The 27,896-nt window shown below is 41.6% G+C and overlaps 3 protein-coding genes and 1 long non-coding RNA gene across 6 annotated transcripts; 1 reads left to right on the top strand and 3 right to left on the bottom strand.

Moving 5' to 3' along the window:
• The first annotated feature begins 1,337 nt into the window (after window positions 1-1,337).
• Window positions 1,338-2,929, top strand: LOC134184983 (uncharacterized). 2 transcript variants are annotated; one of them, XR_009970722.1, is made up of 4 exons: window positions 1,338-1,469; window positions 1,545-1,618; window positions 2,255-2,631; window positions 2,699-2,929. It is a non-coding gene; the product is annotated as an uncharacterized LOC134184983 (long non-coding RNA). The 2 variants fall into 2 exon arrangements; XR_009970723.1 differs by having other exon boundaries at window positions 1,344-1,469; window positions 2,511-2,631.
• A 6,213-nt stretch (window positions 2,930-9,142) lies between these two features.
• On the bottom strand, window positions 9,143-12,740 carry LOC134184787 (uncharacterized). Its single transcript, XM_062652533.1, has one exon. It carries the CDS (start codon window positions 12,738-12,740, stop codon window positions 9,318-9,320), a length of 3,423 nt encoding a protein of 1,140 aa, XP_062508517.1. The 3' UTR covers window positions 9,143-9,317.
• Window positions 12,741-13,230: 490 nt separating this feature from the next.
• LOC134184786 (uncharacterized) lies at window positions 13,231-13,929 on the bottom strand (the record flags this gene model as incomplete). Its single annotated transcript, XM_062652532.1, has 1 exon — window positions 13,231-13,929. A coding segment is annotated over one exon (612 nt), but the record flags the coding sequence as incomplete, so codon positions are not given.
• Window positions 13,930-19,001: 5,072 nt separating this feature from the next.
• On the bottom strand, window positions 19,002-27,758 carry LOC134184397 (ubiquitin carboxyl-terminal hydrolase 1-like). Of its 2 annotated transcripts, XM_062652072.1 has the most exons (5): window positions 27,526-27,758; window positions 27,353-27,442; window positions 21,684-21,790; window positions 21,010-21,627; window positions 19,002-20,016 (listed from the first exon to the last, which is right to left on the bottom strand). In XM_062652072.1, exons 1-5 carry the CDS (start codon window positions 27,676-27,678, stop codon window positions 19,455-19,457), a joined length of 1,530 nt encoding a protein of 509 aa, XP_062508056.1. In that variant the 5' UTR covers window positions 27,679-27,758; the 3' UTR covers window positions 19,002-19,454. The 2 variants fall into 2 exon arrangements, with proteins under 2 accessions (XP_062508056.1, XP_062508055.1); XM_062652071.1 differs by having other exon boundaries at window positions 27,353-27,758.
• Window positions 27,759-27,896: the final 138 nt, after the last annotated feature.

Raw genomic sequence — 27,896 nt, 5'->3', positions numbered from 1 at the left:
AGCACAATGTAGAATTGCGCTGAAATATCTCGTGGTCCAAGACGTATCCTACAAGTAACCGTTCCTTCGGAGCGGATGCTAGACCCATCAACCATGACCGGTTGTCGGGACAACTGCCGGTTAATCTTGCCTTTAATATTGGAGGCGAGCGACGCGGGAATAAGACTAATTTCTGCCCCCGTGTCAACGAGAAAAGGGTGATAACCCAGCCCACCAAGTTGTACATCAACACGAAGAAGCCCGTGCCTTTCAACTGCTAGGACCATAACACGGCCTTTTCCGAAGGAAGGCCTGGACGGTTGGTTAGCTCTACAGTCACGTGCGTAGTGCCCTGGTTTCAAACAGCGGTAGCAATGGTTGCGACGAGGGCAGAACTTTCTCGTGTGATTGTCTTCACCGCAGATGGAGCATTCGTAAAAAATGCGTGATCGCATTTGTGGACCGCTATTTGAATAGCCAGAGTACCTGCCTCTTGACGGAGCTGTCTTGTGTCGTACTACCTGCACGTGGCTGGTTTCCGTCTCGCTAGTGCCGTCGTCGTGATTAGTCTTCAATTGATAGACTCGCTCTGCAATCTGATCCACTAAAGACGGGCTAGAGTGAGATGCATCTGGGTCTGTAACCGTTGCCTGGGCAACGCGTTCAGTCTGTGGTGTCGTGCTTCCCACCCCAGCTAGTTGTAATCGTACGACTTCTGCGGCTAGGTCTTGAACATTCTTGGTTGTAGTTTGCGGGTCTCGCCGTAGAGCCACGCGTAGCTCCGGTGGTAGTCCTTTCAAAAAACAATCCCTCGGTATGGTATCGCGCGCATCCGCGCCAAATCCGGGATATGCCAGTTTAGCAAGGCGGCAAATATATCATGTGCAAATGAAGCTGGAGACTCACCTGGACGCCAAGATCGTCCTGTAAGCTCGTGTATAGCGGTATCTCGATCTCTCTCTGCTTTGACAAACTCCTGCTTGAGCTCGTCTGCAACCACTGCTGGGTCTTTTTGGTGTTCTTCGCTCATGCGCGCATAGCACTCGAAAGCTGGTCCATCTAGGCGCGATGCCATGGCCAGAGCTTTCTTTTCCCAGCTGTAACCTTTCAAGGCGGCCCACACGTCTACTTTCTTTAACCACACCGCTAGGTTCGCTTCTCCTGTGAAGGTGCGAGGCGTGTTGACTTCGATCCCACTCCAGTCACCAGTTGTAACAGTAGAAGTACTGTTAGACATGTTCGCGCTCAAGCTAACTCAACACCGATTCCCCGTATAACCTCGCGTACCCTTACAGTAGGTGCGGCTGGCAAATTTTTTTTTGGGGTCCACTTCGCACACACATCCCGGATATATAGCCCGGATAAGTTTAACTTGCACGTGCACGGTAGACCATTCTCACGTGCACAAATGGCTAGTAGTTCGAAATGTGAGGTGCTATGCTGACAGATCGTGGGAATTGCGCTTTCTCTGCGAGCAGTTACCACACTCAGTAAGCAACAGTGGGTAGTGAAAGGAGAGCCCCAATATGGCAAATGTTGGTTGCTACAAACCGTTTTCTTTGCAGAAATCGACTTTCTCGAGAAACAATTGACTCCAGAAAAGCTTCACGTGATGCAGTTATTATACAAGATGGCAGAAGTTTGTACAGTTTGCTAGTTAATTGGTATTAGTTAATTAACTAATTATTAATTTATTAGAATACAGTATTTAGTAACATTAAAGCACAATTTATGTATTTATGGTAGTATTTTTTAACCTTAAATGTGATTTAATAAATAGTAATTTATAATTTATAAGTGTACATATATATATATATATATATATATATATATATATATATATATATATATATATATATATATGGATAATGTGTGTTAGATACCCACGTAGGTGGGTTTATGTAAAAATATATGTATTTCTAAATATATGTATATATATACTAGTAACTATTGCAGAAGAACCCGTTTTTTAATTAATCATGTACTCTGCTGTTACTGCAATTAATTTGTTTTACATAAGAAATGTATGGCAAACAGGCAGGATTACAGGAAGCTGTTGATCTGCGCCATGGACAGTCTGTTGCAAAAGAACACAGTTTTTCATTAGCCTAAAATAGACGCAATCCATAATCCATTTTAACAATGAAATTAGAACACACACAATGAAGATGCTTATTTCTCTAGTGGGTGCACAGTTTGCTGAACATAAAACTGGAATAACTTGTTCTGAACACTCATTCTGAAAACTCTAACTGCAATCTGTTCCTCTCTATAGATCAAGGAATATGAACAATCCAGGACATTTGTTGTTGTGAATTCAGTTAATATGTAGTGGCGAGCTAATATTTAGTGGTGGAAGTTTTGATTGATGTCTACAGTCAATGTTATTAATTAAATTTATATAGTAAATGTCGATTGATTATTGCAGTTAATATTTATTGATTTAATACATTTCATATTTTCTTTGATTAATTAACACAGTCAATATTGTAAATAGAGTCAACGTAACTTCTTTATTCTGGTTGTTGCAGATTCTAGATGAGTAACCTGGATAACTTCCATTATTGCACCTGCCAGAAGACGAATTACATGTGTGGTTTAGGCATAATTCACCTATGTTTCGATTAATTAACATTTCTGGATCTCGATAAGGTACTTGCATGCAATGTTTCAGTTGTATGTACTGCACTTGTAAGTCAAAGAAGGTTTGAATTTTTAGTTCATCTTTCGAGATTCTCCAGAGTTACACAGAAAGTGCCTTTTCTTCAGGGAGCTGCCGTGACCAATTTTCTGAAGAAATGAGTGCAACTAAGTTTGTATAGCTGCATTGCATTTTGACTCGTAGTGCTTTTAGCTATTGTACTTTGTACATTTGATAGATTATTTGCAGGATCTTTTGGGAGACCAGCCATGCTGAAAGTGATTTCTGAATAGATTTGCATACATGATGGATGGTGGGTGTATCTATTTATATCTATAATGCTCACTTGAGCGATCTGCCATTCATTGTGTCCCTGGCTGTTAGATTGGGAGTCTTCTCAGATAGGGCTCCATATATGAGGGCTAGCTGTTACAGTAATTCTGGTTTCAAAACTTGATAAATACCAAAGGGCGGTGTTTCTTTACTATGATGAGATGGAGCAGTTGATGATGCGTATTCACAGTATCTTATACCATGCTCAAATTGACCACAAATAGAACTACGTATATACAAGCACAAAACATTATCATGTTACTTTGAGCCTTCCTTCAACATCTAGAGCGTACACTGTTATATCCAACTGGTAATGACTATAACTGGTTAAGATTGAGTTATGCGTATACAGCATTGTAAACTGGTAAACAAACGTCATAAATCTGGTAAGAAATGTCACAGCAGTCACTAGATTTTGCTAGAGAGTACTTTAACATGTCATTCCCCGATCCACCTTCCAATATTCTTCACACATCCTATACACACAATGCAAAATATCAAGCATCTCATTCTTCAGGTAAATTTTTAAATCTCTTTCTACACATTGTAGTGTTCTGTCTAAGTGACTAGATGATTTAGTTAGCATTTCATGTCCCATTTAATTATGAGATTGTACATTACATGAACTAGTTACTTGTAATCACATGTACCACACATCCTTGCTAAGTACCTATAGCTAAAGCATGCTTCTTTTAAAGTGTGCCTACACTATCTTGTTTAGACAGTGTAGATATTAACCAATATGCATGAGAATTTGCTCGTGTCCAGAATACTACAAATTATATTAGCTCACCACTAGTCATGTTAACTGAATTCACAACTACAAATGTCGATTAGTAATACTCTGCCAACTAGCTGCAGTAAAGTAATACAAATTCTTTGAGTTGAACGAGTTTGTTCCTTAATTTAATGTCCATACTCCTATCTAAGTGGTGTCCTCCCAAAGATTATTCAAGAAGACAAGTGGTTCAACAAGGTCTGTCACATTCCTGACACTTTGAATCTTGAACTCTTGAACTTGAGCAAGATACAGCAATTTCAACAAATTCTGTCAGACAAGCCAGCCTCTGCTGTGGCATTTGGTGACGTGACTACAGTAGCTACCAAATGTCTAGACTGGCATGTGACAGATGGTTACCTGATACACTGCTTGAAGGTATGGCATCACTTCTCAATTGCTCATCACAAGATTGTCTTTGCCTTGTGCTATCCAAAGTTTGCTAATTCACGTTGAACACATCCATAGCATTAGCTCTGAACAACAGACAGAAGATTAGACTTATATTCCTGATTGTCAACGTACAAATTGATGCCATAACTGGATCTTCTGTTGCATCAAATACATTGATCAGTGGGAATCATTGGACAGTGGTTGCTTTAGATTTGAATTCAAAGTTTCCTTCTATGGTGGCCCATTGGGATAGCCAGTTCCTACCAAATTGTTGGTAGAACTAATACAAACACTGGACTATGTAAGCACTGCCTTAGGTGAATGAGTGGATATTCATGATTTGATTCCTATGCATAGGCCGACATTTGAAAAGATGGAAAACACGCATGATCAAGGCATTGCAAAATTTCCCAATACATACATGTTCTTCTCTTTGTGGGGTTATTGCCTTTGTTTTTGTGGCAGTTGCAGCATTTTCTCCAGAGAATCTGTGGGCACACATCTGTTCACCACAGCTGTCCTTCTATGTGACAAAGCAAAACTCAAACTTTACCTTCAACCAGGGTTCTCCCCAGGATTTCAGGAAAGCGTAGCACTAGCCCCTCCCTAAGACCACGCCCATCCGCTGACATCACAACAAAGTCCCAATTGCAATACTAATCTATTATCAATATATATTAGACTTGCTGCTGAAAATCGTCTATACTAGCTGTTGTTTACAGGCTGTCAGCTATCAGTAACCCATTAGTTGGACGAATTTAGCATGGACAGCTGTTGAAGTCAAGATATTGCTGTGACTTGTAACCATGCATTGACAAACCTGTTAACTAGTCTACTAAGTAGCAGTGCACGCTTGCTAGATACACACTGTGACACAATTGAATGCATAAACACAATGACATACTATTTATTCGTAATCATTGCTTCAAACAGTGACTGAGTATATACCCTAAGGTTGCTGCTACATTAGAGAGTAACAAGCAAAACTGTGTTCAATCTTACAAGCTGTCCAATGTATAATGAAATTATGCTGACTCTGTTACAATATTGTAATGTATCTGTTCCTCTTGGATGCCCACTGCAGACATGCAGCGTTAAAGTCAAAGTCTTCTAAACAGGGACCTTCAATAGAGATAAACAGCAGTTGCACTGTGATTTTGTTGCTCAGGCAGGGTTTCTCAGAGGTGTCTTTATCCTATTCAGTTCAGAAAAGCCCTCTCACAGTCAGCAGTGGAAGCAGGGATTAGCTGGGCAATGGCTGCAAGGTTACAAATGTTTGGAAACACTAAGGAAAGGTTCTCTTTCTTCACAATTGTAGCCATCACATCTTGTTCTGTATGGCAAAGAATTTGCACTTTGAAGTGGCACAGCTGTTGGAATCTGACTGGAACTATTTTTGCAAAGTGGGCAGTCAGCGGTCCTATTCAGTATTGGCTTTCTTCAAGCCGCCTACTTAGTAAGCAGGTTCTAAACATGCAAATTACATCATTAAGATTATGTTTCCTTCACGTGCACTTGCTATCCAGTATCTGGAGCATATCTAGACAATCTCAAATCAGTGATCTCTGAGAGTGAAGTAGAAATTCAAGCGTAGCGCAGTGCTACGCTCAAACGCCCTGGGGAGAACCCTGCTTCAACCAAGCCCTTATACTCACTACCTGACGAATACCATAGCAGTATGGCTGCTTTCTGATCAAATTAAAATTTCAAATATCCTAGATAAGTCCATAGATAAGTCCATATTAGCTGATGAAAACTTGCAGTCTCAGCAAATCCAAAGCCACCATCTCAAGCAACCTAAACGCCAGAAGCTTTGCTTAAGTCTGAGTAAAATTTGGACCACTAACATTATTGACAGATGACTGTGCAAGCAAACGGATTGCTCTAAAGAGTACATGGCCTCAAGCGGAATTACGCCTGTGTCTTTCATTTTTTACAAAGTATATGAAGATGGCTTTGGAGCTCACATTTTGGTATCTGTGGTACAGACAGAATTACCTGTATGGCTCTAACAAAACAACTTGTTTATGCCCCAAGTGAGCAAGCATTGACTGAAATCAAACGTGAAGTAGACAAAAGCCCTTTTCAGACATTCAAAAAGAGACTAGGTGATTACTGGCAACAGAGGAAAGAATAGGCTGTGTGTTTCCGAAAGAACTTCCCCACACGAGGCAACTATACTAACCATAATTCAGAGGCTAGCATACGCATCATAAAAGACATCCTTTTCCAAAGGAATAAAGCTTGGAATGTGGTACAAATGTTCAATCTTCTCACACAGACTCTATTACCAGCGACGTTTAATATCTGTTGCCACAAACAGATTAGATCATTTTGTCTCTACAAGATTTACTGTGACAGGAGTAAAAGCGTACACCATTCCATCTGACGACATTGTCGCATCAGATGACCCAGACGTTTACACTGTTGTGAGTCAGTCAGATAAGAATACAATGTGGTAGTAGACTTACAACTGGGTGAGTGCACCTGTCCCATCGGAATGCAAAGTCAACCTTGCAAACACCAATTTGCAGCAGCAATGAAGTATCGCAAAAGCAGTGCCAATACTATCCCAACGTATTCGCCTCAAGGCCGTCAGCTTTTTGCAGCAGTGGCATTAAGACAACACTGCCAACCCATTTCCTTTTACAGTAGTGTCCACCAAAAAGCAGAAGAAGAACATCTAAAGTCTCTTTCCATCAGTATGAATTGGTCTGACGAAGATATCAAACATTCCTTTGAAAAAATTGCTCCTTGTTCCTGTGAAACAACTGAAGTAGCAACTGCAGCTGACGACAACAGTGATTTTAGCAATACATTTCAAAGAGATCAAGCACAACCAATTAACAGAGGAGCTATGAAAAGTCAAGGGACGTCATTGAAAGAGTACTACAGGTCACTAAAGATATCAAGGACGGACTGCATGAAAGTCATGTCACAGACAGCTTCATAGCTGCAGTAGAAAGGTTTTGTTCTAATTATTGGAAACTACAAGGCAAAGGAATCCACTCGCCTGGTACACAGCAGCGACTGCGTTCTGCTCTACATATGTTTGGTAAAGAGGTGGGAGTCAGAAAACAAAAGAAAAAGATTCGAGTGCAACCTACTGCTGTAGCTAGACGACACTTCAAGTCCTTTTCTACCCGTCCAGCATCAGCAGGACGTCCAAGTTTGTTCATGAAAGCCAAAACTACAACCAACATATTCAACAGAAACATTATCCCCAAACGAATCCACCAGAGAGCAAGGAGAAACCACAATCTGACAATAAGTTTGAAACAAATACCCCTAATGCCATCTAAACTGTACAAGGATACAAGATTTTTTGAGTTGAGGAAACTGTTTATGTTAATATTCCTTGATATAAAGAGGGAAACAGATTGTAATTACAGTGTTCAGAATGAGTGTTCAGAACAAGTCATTCCAGTTTTATGTCCAGCAAACTGTGCACCCACTAGAGAAATAGGCATCTTCATTGTGTGTGTTTTAATTTTATTTTAAAATGGATCATGGATTGATTCTATGTATTTTAGGCTAATGAAAAACTGTTCTGTGGCAACAGACTGTCCGGATCAACAACTTCCTCTAATCCTGCCTGTATGCCATACATTTCTTATGCAAACAAATTAATTGCAGTAACAGAAGAGTACATGATTAATAAACAGGTTCTTCTGCAATAGTTACTAGTATATACAGTAGTGGACAAAAGTATTTGCCGGGTAGTTTTTGTTGTTGATTTTTCATCATATTCTGGACTACAGAATGGAAATAAGTGCTGATATGAGCATAAATTGATAAGTTAGTTTGTTTTCAAAGGTTGTAATATTGTTTGCATTGAATATGCTTTGATAAGTTGTAATGTAAACTTAATTAATCTGTTTTAACTAGGTTGTAACAATAATCTTAATTAAATTGCAACAACCAACTGATTTAGACTCAATTCTGTACCAATTAGTCTTGATTTTCCCATTGCATGACCAACATTGACCAAGAAGTCGCTTTATTAATATTTTGTGCTTCCACTAACACAAACATCCTGAAAACCCTTGAAATTTCTTGCCTGGCAAATACTTTGTCCACTACTGTATATACACACTTATAAATTATAAATTACTATTTATTAAATCACATTTAAGGTTCAAAATACTACCATAAATACATAAATTGTGCTTTAATGTTACTAAATACTGTATTCTAATAAATTAATAATTAGTTAATTAACTAATATCAATTAACTAGCAAAATGTACAAACCTCTGCCGTCTTGTATGATAGCTGCATCACGCAAAGCTTTTCTGGAGTCAATTGTTTCTCGAGAAAGTCGATTTCTGCAAAGAAAACGGTTTGTAGCAACCAACATTCCCCATACTGGGGCTCTCCTTTCACTAGCCACTGCTGTTTACTGAGTGTGGTAACTGCTCGCAGAGATAGCGCAATTCCCACGATCTGTCAGCATAACAACACATTTCGAACTACTAAATCATGCATGATCCAGCATGCGTGCACGTGAGAATGGTCTACCGTGCACGTGCAATTTAAACTTATCCGGGCTATATATCCGGGATGTGTGTGTGAAGTGGACCCAAAAAAAAAATTTGCTACGGCTGCTTGGGCAGATGGTAGCTTAGAGATGAGAGGCACAAGAAAAACGCTTGAAAAAACGCATCGAAAAACTGGCCTCCCAGCAGCAGGCTGCCAACTAGTGTGGAAGCGTCTCCGCGACAACTTGGTGAGGGAGAAACTCAGGAAAAGAAAACGATTATGATGAGCATGCGCGTAGTGGATCGTCGTTGACTCTCATCAAATGCTAGTGTAAATGGTACAGCGTCAGCGTCAGCATTTTGACACCTACTCGCCGTCTTCGAGCGTCGCGGGCGTCATCAGCGTCATATTGTAAACCTAGCTCTAGACTCATCTGTAGTCGGACACGGAAACGATTTTTAAGGTAGGTCCTATCATGAAACGTGGTCGTGGGAAGGAGAAATTTGAGATTAGTGTGTACACACATATATATAATATGGGAAGGTCCTTTATTGTAATATACCGAACGATACAGTACAATAAGCGTCTACAGGACTGGTAGCACTATAACAGAAGTAGAGTTCTGGAGTACTATGTAGAGGTCCAGTCGAAGACTATACATCACAAATGATTAAAAGCAGAAATTACAACAACAAAAAAAAACACTTTTAAGTTAAGAGATGTTGTCTCTTCTTGCCAACCAGCATCGAAAAGAGTCTTTCAGGGTGGAATGAATGACAGCTTGAAACAGATCGTCCAAGTCGCGTTGAAGAGGCTTGCACAACATGCAGACTGCTCGTCGAGTTTCAGGAAAAATCAATCCTCTCGACCCAACCAAGAGATGCAAAAGCTCCGTCTTATACTGATGGTTAGCATCTTTGACAAGTTGGGCATAGCGGCGTTCTTTCCGGGCCTTCGTTTCTTCCACGACTGTTTCGAATGGGACCGACAGCTCAAGCATCCAGGCCTTTTTGAGGACGGCATTCCAAACAACAATGTCTGGACGAAGGCAGGTACAGGTTATATCGACAGGAAAATTGTATACTGATTCTGGTAGGTCGGCTACTATGGAAAACTGTTGACTAAGATGACGTTTTAGAAAGTCCACAAATAGTCTCAGCGTATTGTCGTGTCTCTGTTTGTACAAACCTCGATCAAGTAGACTGGGACATGCATTTAGCACGTGGCACAGCGATTGGGGTTGGTGACAGAGAGGACATTGATTGCACGAAATTTTCTTCCACAACTGTAAGTTGGTTGCTGATGGGAGGGTGTTCTGGAGTCCATTTATTGCCCATTTGAACAAGTCATCGGGTAGAGATTTTAGGGACAAGGCAAAGTGCTCAGCTTCCACGTCCTTGAATCGAGCCGCTTGACCTTGTACAGACAGGGAGGTAAGATGTGACAAATGACGATTATTTGATGATTCCGTAATCGTCTTTTTGATGTTCTTTATTTTTGATTGCAGGCACCCAGGCGAAGTATCAAGAGTTGCCAAGAAACTGCCGGCACTAAATCTGGTTGATGACAACTCAGTCTCTCTTGAAATCTTTATAGTTGCCAGGGCTCTCAAGCATTCGTCATTTGATTTAGTAAATCGAAGCAGGTTGCAAGACTGTAGTCTCTTGAAAGAATCTGACGGTTGGCCAAGTTGGAGGCCGCCGTTCTTGGTGTTAAGGAAAAGGCGAGAGACAGCTGCTGAATGAGCAAGACCGACCCATTTTTTTAAGAATTTCGTGACTACACTGTCCAATGATTGCTCGATCCATGACAAAGGAATAGATGCAATGCTCAGTAACCATGAAAGCCGCGGTAGCACCGCTCTCTTATAGAGAAGACATTTATTCATTCGGGAAACGGCTGTTTGATCGACTTTATTCAATAAATTCTTAGTAGTCTCCAGAAGCTCTCTTGAAATGTCGGCATGAGACAGATCAGACGCAATTGGAAGACCCAAGTACTTGTAGCTTTTCTTGTGTGACAAGAATGGAATCTTTTGCCCTTGTATAGAGATTTCCGGGTCAAAGACAGTTGGATGAATCAGCCTCCGACGTGAAAAAGTTGAACATTTTGCTGCATTGACTTCTAGGCCAGACCATTCGAGGAATTGGTCTGTTCGCTTGCACACAGCATTAATTTCATGTGGACCTCTTGTGACTACGACGGCGTCATCAGCAAAACTACACAAGAAAGAGTTTTGAGCCACTGACGAAAACTGATAGGCACAAGTTGGAGCGAGAGATTCTAAAGCATCAGTGTAAAGGTTGAAAACCATGTCAAAAATAGCCACTGACAGAGGATCCCCTTGAAATACACCGACCTCATAAGGAAAATTGGAAGTACACCAGTCATCTGTGCAAATGACTGCGCGAAGACCACAATATATATTGGAAATGAGATTTGTCACCATATCACCACAATTGTAATGGGACATTGCAAAGCGGATTAAGTTATGATCAACACTTCCAAAAGCATTACGCAAGTCAATCCATAGAATGGTTTGAAGCCGCTGATTGGCTTTCGCATCTCTGATAGCCTCCACCAATTTGAACTGATGTTCTTGACACCCGCTGACGTGATTGATGAACCCCTTTTGGATCGATGTATCCAGATATCCATTAGATATGAGATGCTTAAACAGAGTGTCTTTGATGAATGACGTGAACACCTTCCCAACTACAGAAGTCAAAGCAATTGGTCGGAAGGTAGACGGGTCAGAAGGGATACTTTTTCCTGGTTTAGGAATTAACTTTATGACAGCACACTGCCATAGTCTTGGAACTCTGCATTGCTGAATGCACAGATTGTAGATGTGCAGGAGACCGACAGTCAAAGATGGACATCGTTTCAATAACTTGTAGCTAATTTGGTCAAGAGGACAAGGAGCCGAATCAGAACGAGCACACTTGATTTTATCATAGATGTCTTTTTCCGTGATGACAAGATCACCCATTGGAAAGGATGGAGCATCTCTGTGCTTCAGCCACTCTGGGTAGTCAAAGCAATTTCTTGGTGACGAAGCAGAGTAAGCGGAACGAAAATAATCATAGGCAGTTGTCTGAGTAAATGAAGGACTGACTTCATTTTGGTCGGAACGAAGGATTTGTTTAGCAAATTTCCAAAAATTTGACGAAATGTCCCTCTGCTGGAATTTTGATTGTCTTTGGAAATTTGCCTTCATCTGCAGCCGTTTCATTTTTTGAAGAGATCTCACAGATTTCCGCAGGGCGGCAACAAGAGATAACAAATCATCCTTGGACATGTTGAGGGTTTTCTTTGCACGACGCAGGGCCTTCTGAGCTAATCTGTTTTCTCGTTTTGCGACCCTTAAACGTTGAGCAAGGTTGGAAGCATGACGTTTTGTTCTTTTTCTTTGGCTTGCAGAAACGCCAAAGGTGTTGCTGAAATAGTTGAAAATCCCTTTCACTAAGACGTCATTTGCTTCATCTGGGTCGATGTACGAACATACCAAAGGCACAACTGATGAAGCAAAATAAATGTCAGCAGTGTTCCATTCATCATCACAAGTAGGAAGTTTAAGGCGTCGAAGAAGAGGGAATTCGGTAGTATTGTTACCAAGATTTTGAACTTCCGGAGGTTCTGAAAAAGAGGTTTTTTCCATTGGGGCACAAGCAGCACCTCTAGGAGACCTGGTAACATCAGTCAAAATATTGGACGAAGTAGACCCAGTAATTGCTTGCTCAGACATTGCATTATTACCAGTACTCAATTTGACGTAAGAGCATTTGGAAGACCGGTTTAGATGTACATCTAAACGTTTGAACGACTTCAAACAAGATGGGCATGAACGCATAACAAAATGTCTTCCGCTTGATTTAACAGAAGGGGCTCTTACTCTGTGATTGCTATCATGCTCCGGGGAAAGCGAGGCGGCAACAAGACTCATCCGGGAACTTTCAAGATGGAGTCCAACGATTTCATTGACAGTTGGAGGAGACAGCTGAACAGTAGATGCGCCACGGCCGGCAATAAATTCGGAGTAAGGCCTTCCTTTTCTCTCATGACAAGAGTGAATGTGCCGTCCAAGAACAGCGTACAGTTTGTTGCAGAACGGGCAGGACCTTTGCTTGGACATTTGGCCGGTAGTAAGAGTGACGATGATTTTGAATAACAACGGCTAGATGATGACAGCAAGAAGAGTAAACAGAGAGATAAACAACAATCGATAGTGATAACGGATGGCTGTGACGTCTTCTAAGGGCAGAACCACTCAGAAACCAGAGACGTTAGCAAGCATGACCAGCTGCCATGCCACATCCGGGATCTATCTATCTATCTATCTATCTATATATATACCAAGAGCGCGATGGAGACCCATATATGACCACGCCCATTTCTCCTACTGAAACGCCGAGTCCTGGCTAGACAACACGTATTTGTTGAAACCCTGTCATGGAAGTAAACATGCAAACTTCCTAGCTAGATAAGTATATAGGCCTGGTATAGGTAGTCGTCGTATTGCAATCATGATGTACAGTCTAGGTATGCACTCAATTCCTGTGTAACGACAGTGGTATGGTATTTACTGACATTGAAATTGATATTTTGATTGATTGAGACTTTATTTTACCACGGGCATCCCTCGACACAGTGGCCGATCTTCCAGGAACTGTGCTTACAAGAAACTATTTACACTATTAATTACACTAAATCTAATCAAGCATACAGATATAGTTCCTTAGACGATATCTAAACACTACTCTATTTGAAATTGTTCTCAATGAGGAACCGAGCAAGTTCCAGAAACACTGGGCCCGATAGAAGAAGGTACGGCACAGGGCTTCAGTGTGCGGCCGTGAGAGGATGACTCCTGACGCTGAGAGACGCGTGCCATACGTGCTGCTGATGTCCGCCTTCTCGAATCGAAAACAAATTTCGCTGGGAGCCAGCGAATAGAAACCACGATGAGCTAGAAATCCTAAGTAGAAAGCATGACGTGTCTTGCAGGTGCTCGGGCCAAATTTTGCAAGGATAGGTGAAATATTACCAGTGGGCTCCCTACCACGACGACCATCGAGGGCTCGTAGACATCTCTTTTCGATTCTCTGAAGCCTATCCGAAATACTAGCAGAACCATCATTCCAAATAGAAGAACAGTAGTCAAGATCCGGTTGAATAATCGATCGCACAAACGCCACACGAGCAGGAACATTGAGTAATTTGAATGACCTGTATAAAACGCCTAATTTTCGTGCAACTTTCTTCAGAGCGGAACTCAAATGGGAACGCCAATTCAGATTGTGATCGAAAATAACACCCAGATATTTTCAGAGTCTACTGGTTTGAGAGCAACGTCATCCACAGTAATTGATAAAGAAGAACGATCAATTGTATCACGAAATTTTCGACATAGAACCAATTTCGATTTCTTTCCATTTAGCATCATCAAATTGTCTCTGAACCAGGCTGATAATAAGTTAACATCAATTTGAAGAACAGACAACACATCATTATAGGAATCACCAGATGCAGAAAGACAGGTGTCATCAGCATATGAAATGACTGAAGAACGTAAATCACCCAAAGGAAGGTCACTTGTGTAGAAATTGAATACTAGTGGCCCAAGTATTGAACCTTGATGAACTCCTCTCAAGCAGCGAGACCGAACTGACTTCAAATCTCCAACTTGGACAAACTGCCAACGATCCAATAGATAATTTGACAGCTACTTATGACCATTACCTACCACCCCATATTTGGCGAACTTTCTAAGTAGACATTGATGGTTCACAGTGTCAAAAGTCTTACGCAAGTCAAGAAAGACTACACCAGAGCAACGGCGATTATCCTTTGCTTCTAGGAGGTTATCTGCTAGGATTCCCACAGCATCCTGGGTAGAGCTGTCTTTCCTGAAACCATACTGTGACTCCGGAATAAGCGACTTAGATTCCAAAAATGAATTCAGCTGACAGAAAACAAAGTGCTCCAATAACTTTGAAACGGATGATAGTAACGATACTGGGCGATAATTAACGGGGTCACTTCTATCACCAGACTTGAAAACCGAAGTAACCCTTGAACATTTCCAGTCATTAGGGACCTTCCCAGTGTAAAGGGAGACATTAAATAAATCAGCAGGTGAGGCTGCAATTGCACAGTCGCCCGCTTTGAGAAAACGCGCTTCAATTCCATCTGCACCACAAGCCTTCTTAACGTCCACACGTGACTTGCACGTTACGGGATTCACGTCGAAATTATAGATGTCAGGTTCGATACACCTGTTCTCCGCAACGAGACTGTCGAAATGGCTTCAACGGATCAATAATCCAATCAACGAGATTTCTTGAAACTGGACACGTGTCGAATAGATGCCAAGTTCGATATACCTGTTCGTCGCAACGGCAGCAACGTCCAAGTCTAAATGGCTTCAACCAATCGCTCATCCAATCAATAGGATTTTGGAAACGGCAATTGAACGTGATATAACTATGAATGAGAATTCTGTCTGGCTGCTACTAAACGGTAAAAGCACTTACACCACGGCTAATTAGCGACAGTAAACGATTCTCTATACAAACTGTACGTGACGTGCTACACCCCTCTGCCTCTCCAACCATCAAACGCATTTTTAGATACTTTCTGCTATAATCTCTACCTATAAAGGCGACCTGTCTGTCTGTCTGTCATTAATAGCAAACAGTGTCTGCAAATCAGTAATTTGTGTGATTAAACTATTACCCGGGCATTGGAGCTCGTATATATATATATATATATATATATATATATATATATACCAGAAGCTCGATGGAGACCCATATAGGACCATGCTCGTTTCTGTTGTGAGACCCGGATTAGAAGCCTCGCTACGCTCGGCAATTATGTGTCGTTATGTCCCTCCATGATGGGCAAGTGGGGTCTTTACCTCCACCTGGGAGCCCACCAACCGGCAGGTGAGCCCAGCAGGGCACATATTTCTGTGTAGTCCACACGGCGGTCAATGACTAGCCAATTCGATATAGATTGCAGGCATTACGGTGACCGCGAAAATCGAGACAGCACGTCTAGTGGATATCAATGACCACCCGGAAAACTGAATGTCATCGTCAACGGACCGTTCGCCAGACCACAGAAACTCCCCAACGACTGAAACGAGTCATAGTCTCGTGGATAAAGCTAGAGAAACATGAGAAAGACAACAAGTTTCATAAATTTACAGTCGTCACTGGGGTTTGAACTCCCAAACCATGGAGTGGTAGCCATTGTCGCTAACCACTAAGCCTCGGCGATTATTATTATTATTATTATTGTCGTGCTCAACCAGATCAGTCTGGTTTGTAAAGTCTATTACAAGTACCAGAAGCAAACCCTGCTTCAGAAGTACTTAGACCATCACGGCTGTCTAGAAAGAAGACATGACTTTACGAAGGATCCGAGCAGATCCCAGAAGCACTGTTTTCTGTAAGTGCTGCAGGTTGTGATGACCTAGAATAATGTCCAGCCGCCGTGCAATACCTGCGTGCACTGTGCTCAAAGCTCCCAAGACCACCGGAACCACCAGTGTTCGACAATGCCACATGCGGCTTATCTCCACTCGCAAGTCGCTGTACTTCGCCAACTTCTCCGCATGTTTCCTGCCAATGTTGCCATCAGCAGGACAGCTGATATCAATAGGTAGACAAGTGTTTGTCTTGTTATTTCTGAGACAGATGTCTGGACGATTGGCTTTGATCTTCCTGGCAGTGGGGATGGTGGTATCCCACATCATAGTAATGTCATCTGTCTCCACAAGCCTATCAGGATGATGCCGGTACCATCTGCTCTCCACTGGAACCCCAAAATGACGACAAAACATCCCAGTGAATGATGGAGGCCACCTGATTGTGTCGATCAGTGTAGTCCGTGGTGCCAAAGCACTACAGCCTGCCCCAATGTGGTCGACTGTTTCCAGGCCTACACTGCACATGCGACAAGTAGAACTGACATCATAATGTAGAATCTTGCGCTCATAGTACCGAGTCCGAAGAGCTTGGTCTTGAGCAGCAACAGCCAGTCCCTCAGTTGCAGCAGGAAGATTCGCTGCCTTTAGCCATCCGTAGGTCTCTTTCATGTCCACAGGCGGTTGCTCAGTGAGACGGCGATACTGCCGGTGCATAGACTTCCTGTTCCAGGACCGCACAGCAAGAGAACTGCAACACGTACGGTAATGTCTCGCATCTGTTTCAGGCGCTTGCTCGAAGCCACCTTCAACCGAGATGGATGCATTTCCTGTGTAAGCTCTGCAACTTGTCGTCCGAAGCAAGACTTCTCCGCAGCTGTGCAGTAAAGCGACAAGCCATGCGCTTGATCGAGTGTGAAGATTTTCCGGAGTCACACTCCAGTATCATCTGTATGAAAGAATCAGAACTGTCAGCAAGGTAACAGTTCAGCCTCACAATACAAGATTGATATGTCGACTCAATCTGTTGTAACCCCCTACCCCCATCACTGCAAGGAGCATACAGTCGGTCAACGTCTGCAGAAGAATGGTGGACACCGTACATAGAGAGGAGTTTCTGGTCCGTCGATCGAGCCGCTGCAGGTCCGTGCACCCCCAATGAATGACGCCAAAACCGTAAGTGAGAACCATACTGCAAACCCATTGATGGCTAGAATCTTGTTCCGACCATACAACTCAGTCAGGAGAACCACCTTCAGTCTGCGGAAGTACTCACGACGGAGTCTCTCCCTCATCATGCTGTGCTGAATACAGTTACTCTCATCTACACCCAAGTACTTGTAGACTTGACCAGGTTCCAGACAGTTGATGGTATCCGTTTTTCCTACCGTCACTCCAGAGTTGTGTCCAGATAGTCTGCCGTTGACAAAGTGGGCAACAGCACACTTGTCCAGACCAAACTTCATCTGGATGTCATCAGAGACGGTACGAACCGTGTGCAACAACCTATCCAACTGATCAGAGTTTCTGCCATACAGCTTCAGATCATCCATGTAAAGTAGATGACTGATGAGCTGACGTTTGGCAGTCTCACCATGCCCAGTGGTCATCCGGTAGCCGTAACCGGTTCTGTTCAACTCCTTCCTCAGAGGATTGAGAGCCATACAGAAGAGAAGTGGAGAAAGTGAGTCAACTTGGAAAATACCCCTCCTGATCTGCATAAGCCTTGTCTTGATCGTACTGTTCCCGCAAGAAAGCACCATCGATGTCCTCCAATTCTTCATCACACATGACAGGAACCTGCACAAGACTGGACTGATCTTATGCAGCTGAAGGCATTGGAGCAACCAACTGTGTGGCACGCTGTCATAGGCTTCCTGGTAGTCCACCCAAGCCATGCTCAAGCTCTTGTGCCTGGTCTTACAGCTTTCGGTAAGCAGCTTGTTGATCAACAGCTGATCATTTGCACAATTATTGTGTTGTGCTCAACCAGATCAGTCTGGTTTGTAAAGTCTATTACAAGTACCGGAAAGCAAACCCTGCTTCAGAAGTACTTAGACCATCACGGCTGTCTAGGAAGAAGACATGACTTTACAAAAGATCCGAGTAGATCCCAGAAGCACTGTTTTCTGTAAGTGCTGCAGGTTGTGATGACCTGGAGCATATGTATCGCTATGCCCCTCCATAATGGCAAGTGGGGTCTTTACCCCCATCTGGGCGCCCACCAACCCGGCAGGTGAGCCCAGCGGGGTACATGTTTCCGTGTAGTCCATACGGCGATCAATGACTAGCCAATTCCATATAGATTGCAGGCATTACGGTGACCGCGTACTCGATACAGCACGCCTAGCGGATATCAACAACCACCAGGAAAGCACTGGACGTCATCGTCAACAGACCGTTCGCCAGACCACAGAAACTCCCCAACGACTGAAACGAGTCATAGTCTCATGGATAAAGCTAGAGAAACATGAGAAAGAAAGACAGACAAGTTTCACAATTTACTGTCGTCACTGGGGTTTGAACCCCCAAACCATGGAGTGGTAGCCATTGACTACTCGGTACTCGACTGTAGTAGCTGAGCAGACGAAAAAAATAGTTCAACGCTTACAATTGCCTAAAATGAATGACTCTACTGTTGTGAAAGAATGTTCAATGAATAGGACTTCATAATAAAAAATTTAGGTGGTAAAAAGCAATTGCAAAGCGCAACTCTTACAAAAATGCAACCCTATCTTCTAGTGCCAGAGCTATAACATGTGGAAGTCGCAAACTTAACTGAATTTATATTATTTATTTATTTATTGGCAATAGATTGTAAAAATGTTAAGAGCTCTATGCATGGGCAGTGAGTAGCTTGTGCTGGATGGTCTGCTACATGCCTTGAGTTGCAAAAAATATCTAAACTATTCAAAATGTTTAACTAAATATAATTACCTTCTACTTGTGCATTTCATATGCACAAGTACTGTACATGTTACTGCGATGTATGTACCTGTTTCAAAGCTATAATTGAATTAACATTCAAGATAATTAACATCCACCAATATGTATCATAAAGGAAAAGGAATGAGAGAAGCAAAACAGAAAAAGAGACAGGAAGAGAAGTGAGAAAAAAGGAAAATCGTGATTCTCACCAGAGCAACAGTTGTCACCAGAACGATAGTAGGAATTGTTTTGATGGGCTTTGATACAACACATGTATTGTAGAACAGGTATACACATTTCAAATTACCGTTCATGCTGTACAAGAAAACAATTATAAACAAGTGGGCTTGCAGTCTCTTCTCAATAAGTTGCTGTTCTTACAAACAGAATGTGGATTTCATCAAGTAAAATTTAAATTAAATTACGTTTAAACATAATATGATTTCCATTAAGAACAAAGCCATCTTTCAATAAGGTATAAACAAACTACATGTATGCTCCACTGTTACAACAGAATTGATAAAACAATATGTAAGGTGTGGAAGTCACCACTGAGCTAGGTGAGATGGCTCTCAGAAAGTCAGCATGAGATATGATTTCCACATCACAGTCATCAAATCTTAGCCATTTCCACAGAGAAGCATAAGCGGTAATATCTAGTTCTATGTCACTTACTCCAGACAAGCTACTTGAAAAAACTCTTGCACACTCAACAGACTGTGAGCCTGAAATCGGAGAAGTATCTGCATCATCCTTCAACACATAATCTTCAGTTACTGTCTCAAGCGATTTCTCAAAGTTCTCTTTCAATTCAGAAGCAGCAACAGAATTTTCTCCGACCATCCACTTCTCTGCTTCACCTGATGCTCTAACATATGTGAGGTAGTGACCACTACCAGTACCACAACCATTATGCATAATAACACCAAGGAGTTCATATGTTTGATTTTTATTCTCACAGTCCCTGGTGCACCACTGATGTAGTCGCAAATGCATTGGAGTAGCTAGATTTCCACTGAGTTTGGTCACAAAGCCCAGAGACTGACCTCTACACAAAGAAGTTAACGTTGTAATTGCAGCATTAATGTATAACAATATCGTCAATTATATATCGCTGTCATTTAATTTCATTGTTGTATTAATTTTGCCATTTTGAGAAAGTGGCAAAACAGAAAGTGGCAAAACTAAGCAAAAATTAATTGACTTTAAAAATTTCTTGATTTACAATACCTAATTTTGTTTCATAAAAATCAATGACAAAGTTGCTGCTAATTTGCATATAAAATGAAAACCTTGACCTACAAAAATGAAACCCTTACATACTGTATCTGTCCAAATACAAACCACACCAAAATTCAAGCCCTGGGCTTCAATTCTTAGTACTAAGTACTGTTCTTAATTAATAAAAACCAGACTGAATTAGACCCACCCTGCCTTCAGGTGCATGCGTACAAGCGAGGTTTTTTCAACCTACAGCTGAGGTGCCTACTCAGCCATTCATTTGAAACTTAACTATGATATATTCTTTCAAGTGCAGGAATCACTACCAACATTGATGGCATGAACGATGCTCTAATAACCGGCATGAAGACAAAAGCACTGAGGAGCACGTCAAATATCTTCTCTACCCAAGTAAAGACAAACTACAAATCAGCGGAAGCAACTGGGCCAATGCCAGCAGATGTCACAGAACAGAAGGAAAACGATCTAGAACTTTCAGAACAGCCAGACTTTAATTAAGTCTTCACTGCAGGTGACTTGCTGTAGTTTTTATGTAGCTGGACGATCACATGAACAGATACCGGTGTGTACATAATTGACGAGTGAAGCAACTTGCAAGTCTCTTGTCTAGCGTGCAGTCAAATTTTGTACCACATTAACCCCTGTTGAAACACCAGTCCTGGGTATTTCATAAAAGTGCACAAACAAGCGTATTGCATTCCACCATTCAATGCAAACCCAGGGGCTTGTACATACCACAGCCACATCAAACAAATTCCACTTCACATACCTCACAAATGCTCAGTCATAGTGCACTTACCCTCCAGCCAAAGCTGTAAACCTCTTTAAGTGAATTGTGAGTATAGGAGGAAGTTTATCAAAACACATGCTAATTTCTGCCTCTGAATGTCTGTTGCACACTCCACAGTAGTACTTGTCTTCTCCTGTGAGACGCTCTGGTTTAGTGAACTGCTTCAATGACCAGTTCAGTGAGTTCTGTCCCACAGCTGTCTGTTTTCTTGGTGTCTCTGGAGATGACTTGAAACGTTTGACTGGAACACTAACATCAAGAAATTTCTCATGACGGCCACTACTACTCTCACATTCCAGACATTTGGTTGTGAAAACTAAACCACCTTGAAACATCCCAACAACAAAATCAGCCTCACTGGTCACTTCCTTACTTAAACAAGCAGCATTAGCTGCAAGTGGTGACTCCAACGCCACTGAATTGATACCATTCCGACCATAATCGGTGAAATGCTCTGCTGTGTCCATATCACTGATGTCAGTGCCATTTGTTGTGTCACTCCAATCTACTTGATTTTTAAGTGATCTCCTACATCGTTCACTTAGTTCTTGAAGATACGACAGCAAACATCTCAAGAGTTCTTGAGCATCATGTTGTGCAAAAGCAGTAAATGTAGGATGTCTTTCCCTTTAAATAACAATCATACTTTTACTGTCAGGCAGACAAGATACAAACCAACTTACCTTAGTGCATGAATGACATCTACAGGTTGAATAGACAGATAAATTGAGTTGTGACTTTCTAGGTCTTTCCTGTAAACCATCTCGACTTCCTCCATTTTGCCATAAAGCTGCAATAATTAATAATAGAGATTACTGTTCTGCTGATGTGTTATCAAATAATACAAGCACGATGTCATTGTGCAATATGAAAACTAGTTTAGCTATCTTATCATGTCTGTTAATTGAAAGAAAAATAATCCGGTCTAACACTGGAATTAGACTATAGTTAAATGAGCACTGTTTCAACTGCTCTCAGACTCCATTGCACAAAGTTCAAATTAAATATATTCATACGTGGTTCAAATTTAAAGCCTGATTTACAATATGATGCTGATGACGCTCGTGAGAACGCTGGCAAAGACGCCGAGTAGGTGTTAAAATGCTGACGCTCACACTGTACCATTTACAATATAATTTGATGAGCGTCCGCAATGAACCACTGTGTGCATGCTCATCATAATACCATGAATACAAAAGTCTGTGATTTGGTTTTCATTTTGTCCCGCACCAAATAGTCACAGAGACGCTTTTACATTCTTTGGCAGCAAGGAGCCCGGTTTCTTCCAATACATTTTTCCAAGCGTTTCTCTTGTGCCTCGCATCTATAAGCTTATTAAAGACAAGAATTTTCATCAATTCTTGCAAGACTGTCAATCTAAGAAAGACATGGCCAGAGTGATCAGCTGTGGAGAACCTACCGCTGGCTGCTGGCTAGACGCAATACCTAGTTCGCAGGATTACACATTGAGCAATGCAGAAGTTTGCATGGCTTCTTTATTGCAACTTGGTGCATCTTTGCCAGCTCTTAGAGCTATAGACAGCTGTATTGCACAGTGTGGAGAGCCAATTGATAACTTTGAATACCATCTTCTTACATGCAAGTGGGGAGGAGGTGCTATTCATCGACACGATTGAGTCTTAGACAGAGTATATCAAATGTTATCCTCAGTTGGTTTGCGATGCAGGAAAGAACTAACTGAACAATTTGAAGGCAAACAACGTCCAGACATTGCTGTGTACGACTTTGACAATGGCAAGAAGCTATTGCTGGACATAACCATCGCTCATCATTGGGCTCAGAATTATATTAGTCAAAGTTGTACAACAGCAGGGTTTGCAGCAGCAGAACAAGACTGTATCAAGAACAACAAATATTTGCAAATGTCTACTGATCTAGGCTATCTATTTCGCCCATTCTCATTGAAAGTATTTGGTCGTTTGGGAGAGTCAGCAAGAGAGACACTGAAGTAAGTGTCAAGATTTGCAGCACCGTTAGCAGGATACTCACCAGAAGAGTTTCTAAACGAGTGGCGACGCCGTCTGTCGGTTTGTTTACAAAAAGGTAATGCAAGGATCCTGTCCAACAAGGTCAATACCATCATCGAAAGACAGCAGCCATCAAGGCCAAACACTTGTAATACAGTTACTGTTCGCCATTTTGGAGTAGACTTTATGTAGATTTTTCTGTTCCTTTTCTTGTAATTAGAACCTACAGTTATCGTTTTTTGCTTACCTGTAGTTATTTCACTTTAGCCTATATGACATTGTATGCTACCGTTTCTGTATTTGATGAGAAGTATTGTTAATAAAGAGAGAGAGAAAGAGAAAGAGAGAGAGAGAGAGAGAGAGAGAGAGAGAGAGAGAGACAGACAGAGAGAGAGAGAGAGAGAGGGAGAGGGAGAGGGAGAGGGAGAGGGAGAGGGAGAGGGAGAGGGAGAGGGAGATTAAGAAATGTTTTGAAGATCAAGGTTTGCTTTTGCAGCAAAGTTGTTTCATTTCAATTTTATGTGAGACGAGGCCAGCGTTCCAATCTCTTGGGTATGGATTAGACGAGGAAGATTGGTTTGGCTACTGTTTGACTATCTCAAGTCAGTAGGAAGCAGATCTAGTGTAATGTTGACGGAAGTGACTAAAAGAGAGACACAAGTAAAGAAATTGTTAGAAAGGTTTTCAGTCTTGTTTGAAGTCACATCGTTGAGATTCGTGTACCTCCTGAAGCTGAAATAAAAGTTTTTCCATTCAGGAGACCGCCATTACATCTTAGAGCACAAATAGATACTGAACTAGCAAGAAACGTTATGAATGGTGTCATAGAACCGGTCAACACGACTCATTGTGCGTTTCCCACTGTGACCATAGTGGAGCTATCAGAATATGGGGTGACTTCAAACCTCTCAATAGTATTCTAGTCTCTGATCGATATCCAATTCAAACATCCAACAACAGTCCAATTAATATCTACACTAAATATGTCACCAGTGAATATCCAATTTGTACTCTTCACAACAGTTGAACACAACACTGAAAACTTGACCAACCTACTGAAAAATACCGGATTAATTGGGCTTTAGCCATCCTTTTCAGCTGATAGCGATCGTGATTTTAGCAAATAACAGTTATAATAAAGACAGATGTTCCTGGATGTTTAAAAAATGAAACTTTGGTTCAACTAATGAGAATTTCTCTAGCTAGATGGTTCCTCTAGTACTGATTTGACTTTAGTAAAGTATTGCAAGTATGGCACTCAGAAAAGAAAAGAAAAGAAAGTTTCCTATGGACCATATTGCTATGACCTAGAGCATAGACATACTGGTTTGCTTTGATATGGTTATAGAAAATGTAAGTAGTGTATTGTAATTGTTAGGTTTGAATACAGTATAATGTTTGTGAGCATGCCATCAAAAGCAATTATGGACGTGGCTATTATTAAAATTAGTGGCGGTTGGCACAAAATCCTGGCTAGAACACTGATCTGCTGTCTACAGTTGCGTCGTAGCTATTGCACATAACATACGTTCAAGTGCCCTGGCACCAACAGATCACCAGCAAGCCCTTCTTAACAATGTTCATAGGGTACACATGCGCAAGTTCCATGGACGAAGCTACAGAAAGTCTGTCTAGTCAGGCGTTGATTGATGTGCATGGACCATTGTTATTGATAAGCAAAAAGCCATGACTAGTCTAGAGTAGATTCTAGGTGCTACACTTCTCAGACAAGAGATGCGCTTTCCATGTCACGGGAAGGGCATCCAGGACTGCTATCAATGGCAGTGCACCCAGGACTGCAATCAACACAAGTACACCTAGAGCGAGGCTATTATCCCTCGTTCTTTTGTAAGAGCCCGGATTTGTGGCTAATGTCACCTTTAATAAGAAATGATAATAAAATGTAGTATATTGTTTTAGTGCTGTAGTTTGGAATTCTTGTAGATTCCCTAGATGTCAAACTTTGGACTCCTATCTACTGTTTCTGAGATTGGTGCACTCTTACTGGAGCGGGACGCAGTGCCACGCTCTAGCAAGAACCCTGCATTTATGGTAAAACTAAGGTAGCTGTTAGGCCTGCGTATATTATGCGAGAATTTAAATTGAGCATAATTGGTGCTGACAAGCATCGAGCATAAAGCGAGCGTAATTGCAAAGTTTACGAGCAATACATCATCGTATACTCTCATGACTTCTAGTCTGCTAAAGCAATATGGCGAAGAACTTAGAGATTACACGAGGCAGTGATGTTACATAGAACAAACATTAATTAAAATCTAGTTAAGCATCTTTTTCGCTGGAATGTCAAGCCAGTTTGGCTTATTTGTTGTAAGTTACTTTGTTTTACTTTTTAATTAATTAAAGGTGCCTGCTCACGATTCTCCGCGCATGCACAGGCACACCCACGCAAACTTGAAACGTGCCACGATTTCAAGTTGTGTCATAATCAACCAGAACAAGGGAACATCTTAGGGTGCACCACATTCTATGACATCATCTTTATTCCTAGTACAAAGAAAAAAGCGAATCGCATTCTTGTCTGCCTGGGCATGTTTTGCTACTCGTACTTGACATTTTGGGAAAGCTAACGACAAGTGTGTTAGGTTTTTATCCACACAGTTACCATTTACCATCTTGAGACAGCTTGCTGCTGAACAACAAAGCGCTTTCTCGATCGTTTTCTAGTTGCAAGTGACCTGGAAATGGATGGAGCACAGAGCATCACATACTGGCATCTGAAATTCGGAGCATGAATTAAGCCATGGAGAGGTGCTGGACGCTGCCAGCAATGCAGATCGTGCATCTGTCTTTACATGGTAGCTACAAGAGATGTCTAGAATTGAGGACTAGCCTATACCTGTAGCGACAGACGATGTGCCGCTAGTGGTGTTTCTTCTACAGAAGTTCAACAACTGCAAGTCAGATATGCATTGGTACACTGATAAGCTAGTCTACAACTTCATACATGGTAGATGTCTGTTCAGATGCATCACTCTAGTGTGCGCTTTGTGCTCTACCCATTTGGGTCACATGCATCAAGGAAAAGATCAAGAAATCGCTTTGTTGTTCAACAGCAAGCTATCTCAAACTGGTAAATGGATAAATGTGTGCATAAAGGCACGGTTTTAAGTTTGCGTGGGTGTGTCTGCACGTGAGTGGTGTGTGAATCTTGAGCAGGCACCTATAGTTAACAAGCCACCTAGGCCAAGATGTGTCAACTTGTGTGAGCATAATTTGAGCATAATTGTACAATTGGGTGAGCAGTGCGGTATAGCATAATGCAAAATAAAATGAGCATAATATGCATAAGCCTCGTAGCTGTAGAACATGCAGATTATAATTAACTATCAGTGACGCCTAGATTTCGAGATCTGCCAATTTTTTTAAGGTAAACAGACACACCAGAGCTGCCAACTCTCCCGCATTAAGCGGGAGACTTCCACATTTGGGATCCTTCTCCTGCCCACCCGCATTTGGCATCAAATCTCCCACATTCTGACCATTGGTGAGTGTGACCAAAATGATGGGCGTGCCTGTTCTGTGTAACTGTACATGTACCCTACAGTTTTAGTACATGCATGTGTACACACATACTTGATGTACACACATACTTGATATCCCAATATCAATTTCTATGTGCCAGCCCCTCTCTTCACCCGACTCTTTCATAACATACTTGGTCAAACTACCGACATAGATTCTTAGAAGGAGGAGTCAGTCAGAAGTAGAAAAGGGGGAGGAACTGGCTACCTGATTACCATATGTATTGCTGGAAAAACGATCGAAGAAGGCCACAAGAAAATAGAATTCAGAATATCCCAACTAGCCACAAGAATGTGCATGTACTTTGTTCTTAGATTTTTATCACAGGCAGTAGTACGTACAGTACAAGTTCTCTGTTTAATTAACTAATTAACTATTATGTTTAGTAATTGGTGTTGACACTGTGTGTCGCTAATTGGCACATTAATCAATGGGTTATACATTTGTTGCACTATAATTAAATTAATTAATGGCTTCTACTCCAATCCGGCATGCAAATACTTAAATTTTGATGCCTAGATATTATTAATATGTTATTTTATTTAATCAGCTATTTCCATCATTGAAAGTATGAGGCAAGTATATATTATTTAACACTTAGTACGATATAAATTCATTGATATTAATGCTATTGTAGGCGTGTCCCAAAATTTGAAACTCCCGCATATTTTTCCTGCAAACTCACGCATTTTGACACTGCTAGGTTGGCAGGTCTGACACACACAGACACACACACAGACACACGGTGACACTACATCTATATTATGGAACACCTTGTCCTACACATGCGCTCTGGATTTACCTAAAAATACACCACTAACCTCACACAGCGCGCTGGCAAGACGATGTTGCTTTGCACATGACAGCAAAGATTCTTGTCGACCGTTAAGTTTCTCGGCTTGGATATTCAACTGTTTCAGTGAATCAACGAAACCACGACAATATCTCAACATCTGCAGAACAGAGTTCAAGTAGCAAGTGTTGCCCAAATTACCCAGAGCTGAAAACGGAGGCGGTACGGAGAATCTAGCATCAGAATGCATTTCTGGCCGTTTTGCTTCCTTGCAACCTTTTCTCCACTTCTCAAAGACGTTGGGTAATGACGAAAGAGATAGATCTGACTCATTCGCGATCGTGGCGTCCTCATTTCTTTCTTTCAACGACAGCGGTAGCCTCTTTCTTTTTCGCTGCTTTTTACCTTCAGTATCTCCAGAAGCCATCTTTGGCGCGAAATTTGTAGACTGAAATATACGGGTAACATAATACGGGATGTCTAGACTAAGTCTCGAGGGCACAGATTGCCACTTGGTGGACACAAAAAGCTTCGCAATAATTTTCAAACGCACTTCTGGATTATATTCTAAA

The sequence above is a fragment of the Corticium candelabrum genome, chromosome 9, assembly GCF_963422355.1.
Source record: "Corticium candelabrum chromosome 9, ooCorCand1.1, whole genome shotgun sequence".
Lineage (NCBI taxonomy): Eukaryota > Metazoa > Porifera > Homoscleromorpha > Homosclerophorida > Plakinidae > Corticium > Corticium candelabrum.
This window is presented reverse-complemented; position numbering and strand designations above follow the sequence as displayed.

Coding starts and splice junctions, on each gene's coding strand:
- LOC134184787 (XM_062652533.1), bottom strand. CDS start 12,740: ATGTCCAAGCAAAGGTCCTGCCCGTTCTGCAACAAACTGTACGCTGTT.
- LOC134184397 (XM_062652071.1), bottom strand. CDS start 27,751: ATGGCTTCTGGAGATACTGAAGGTAAAAAGCAGCGAAAAAGAAAGAGG. Junction 21,791..27,352: donor TTGCCAGCGCGCTGTGTGAG/GTTAGTGGTGTA, acceptor TAATTATTGCAG/CTTTATGGCAAAATGGAGGA. Junction 21,628..21,683: donor GATGTCATTCATGCACTAAG/GTAAGTTGGTTT, acceptor TGTTATTTAAAG/GGAAAGACATCCTACATTTA.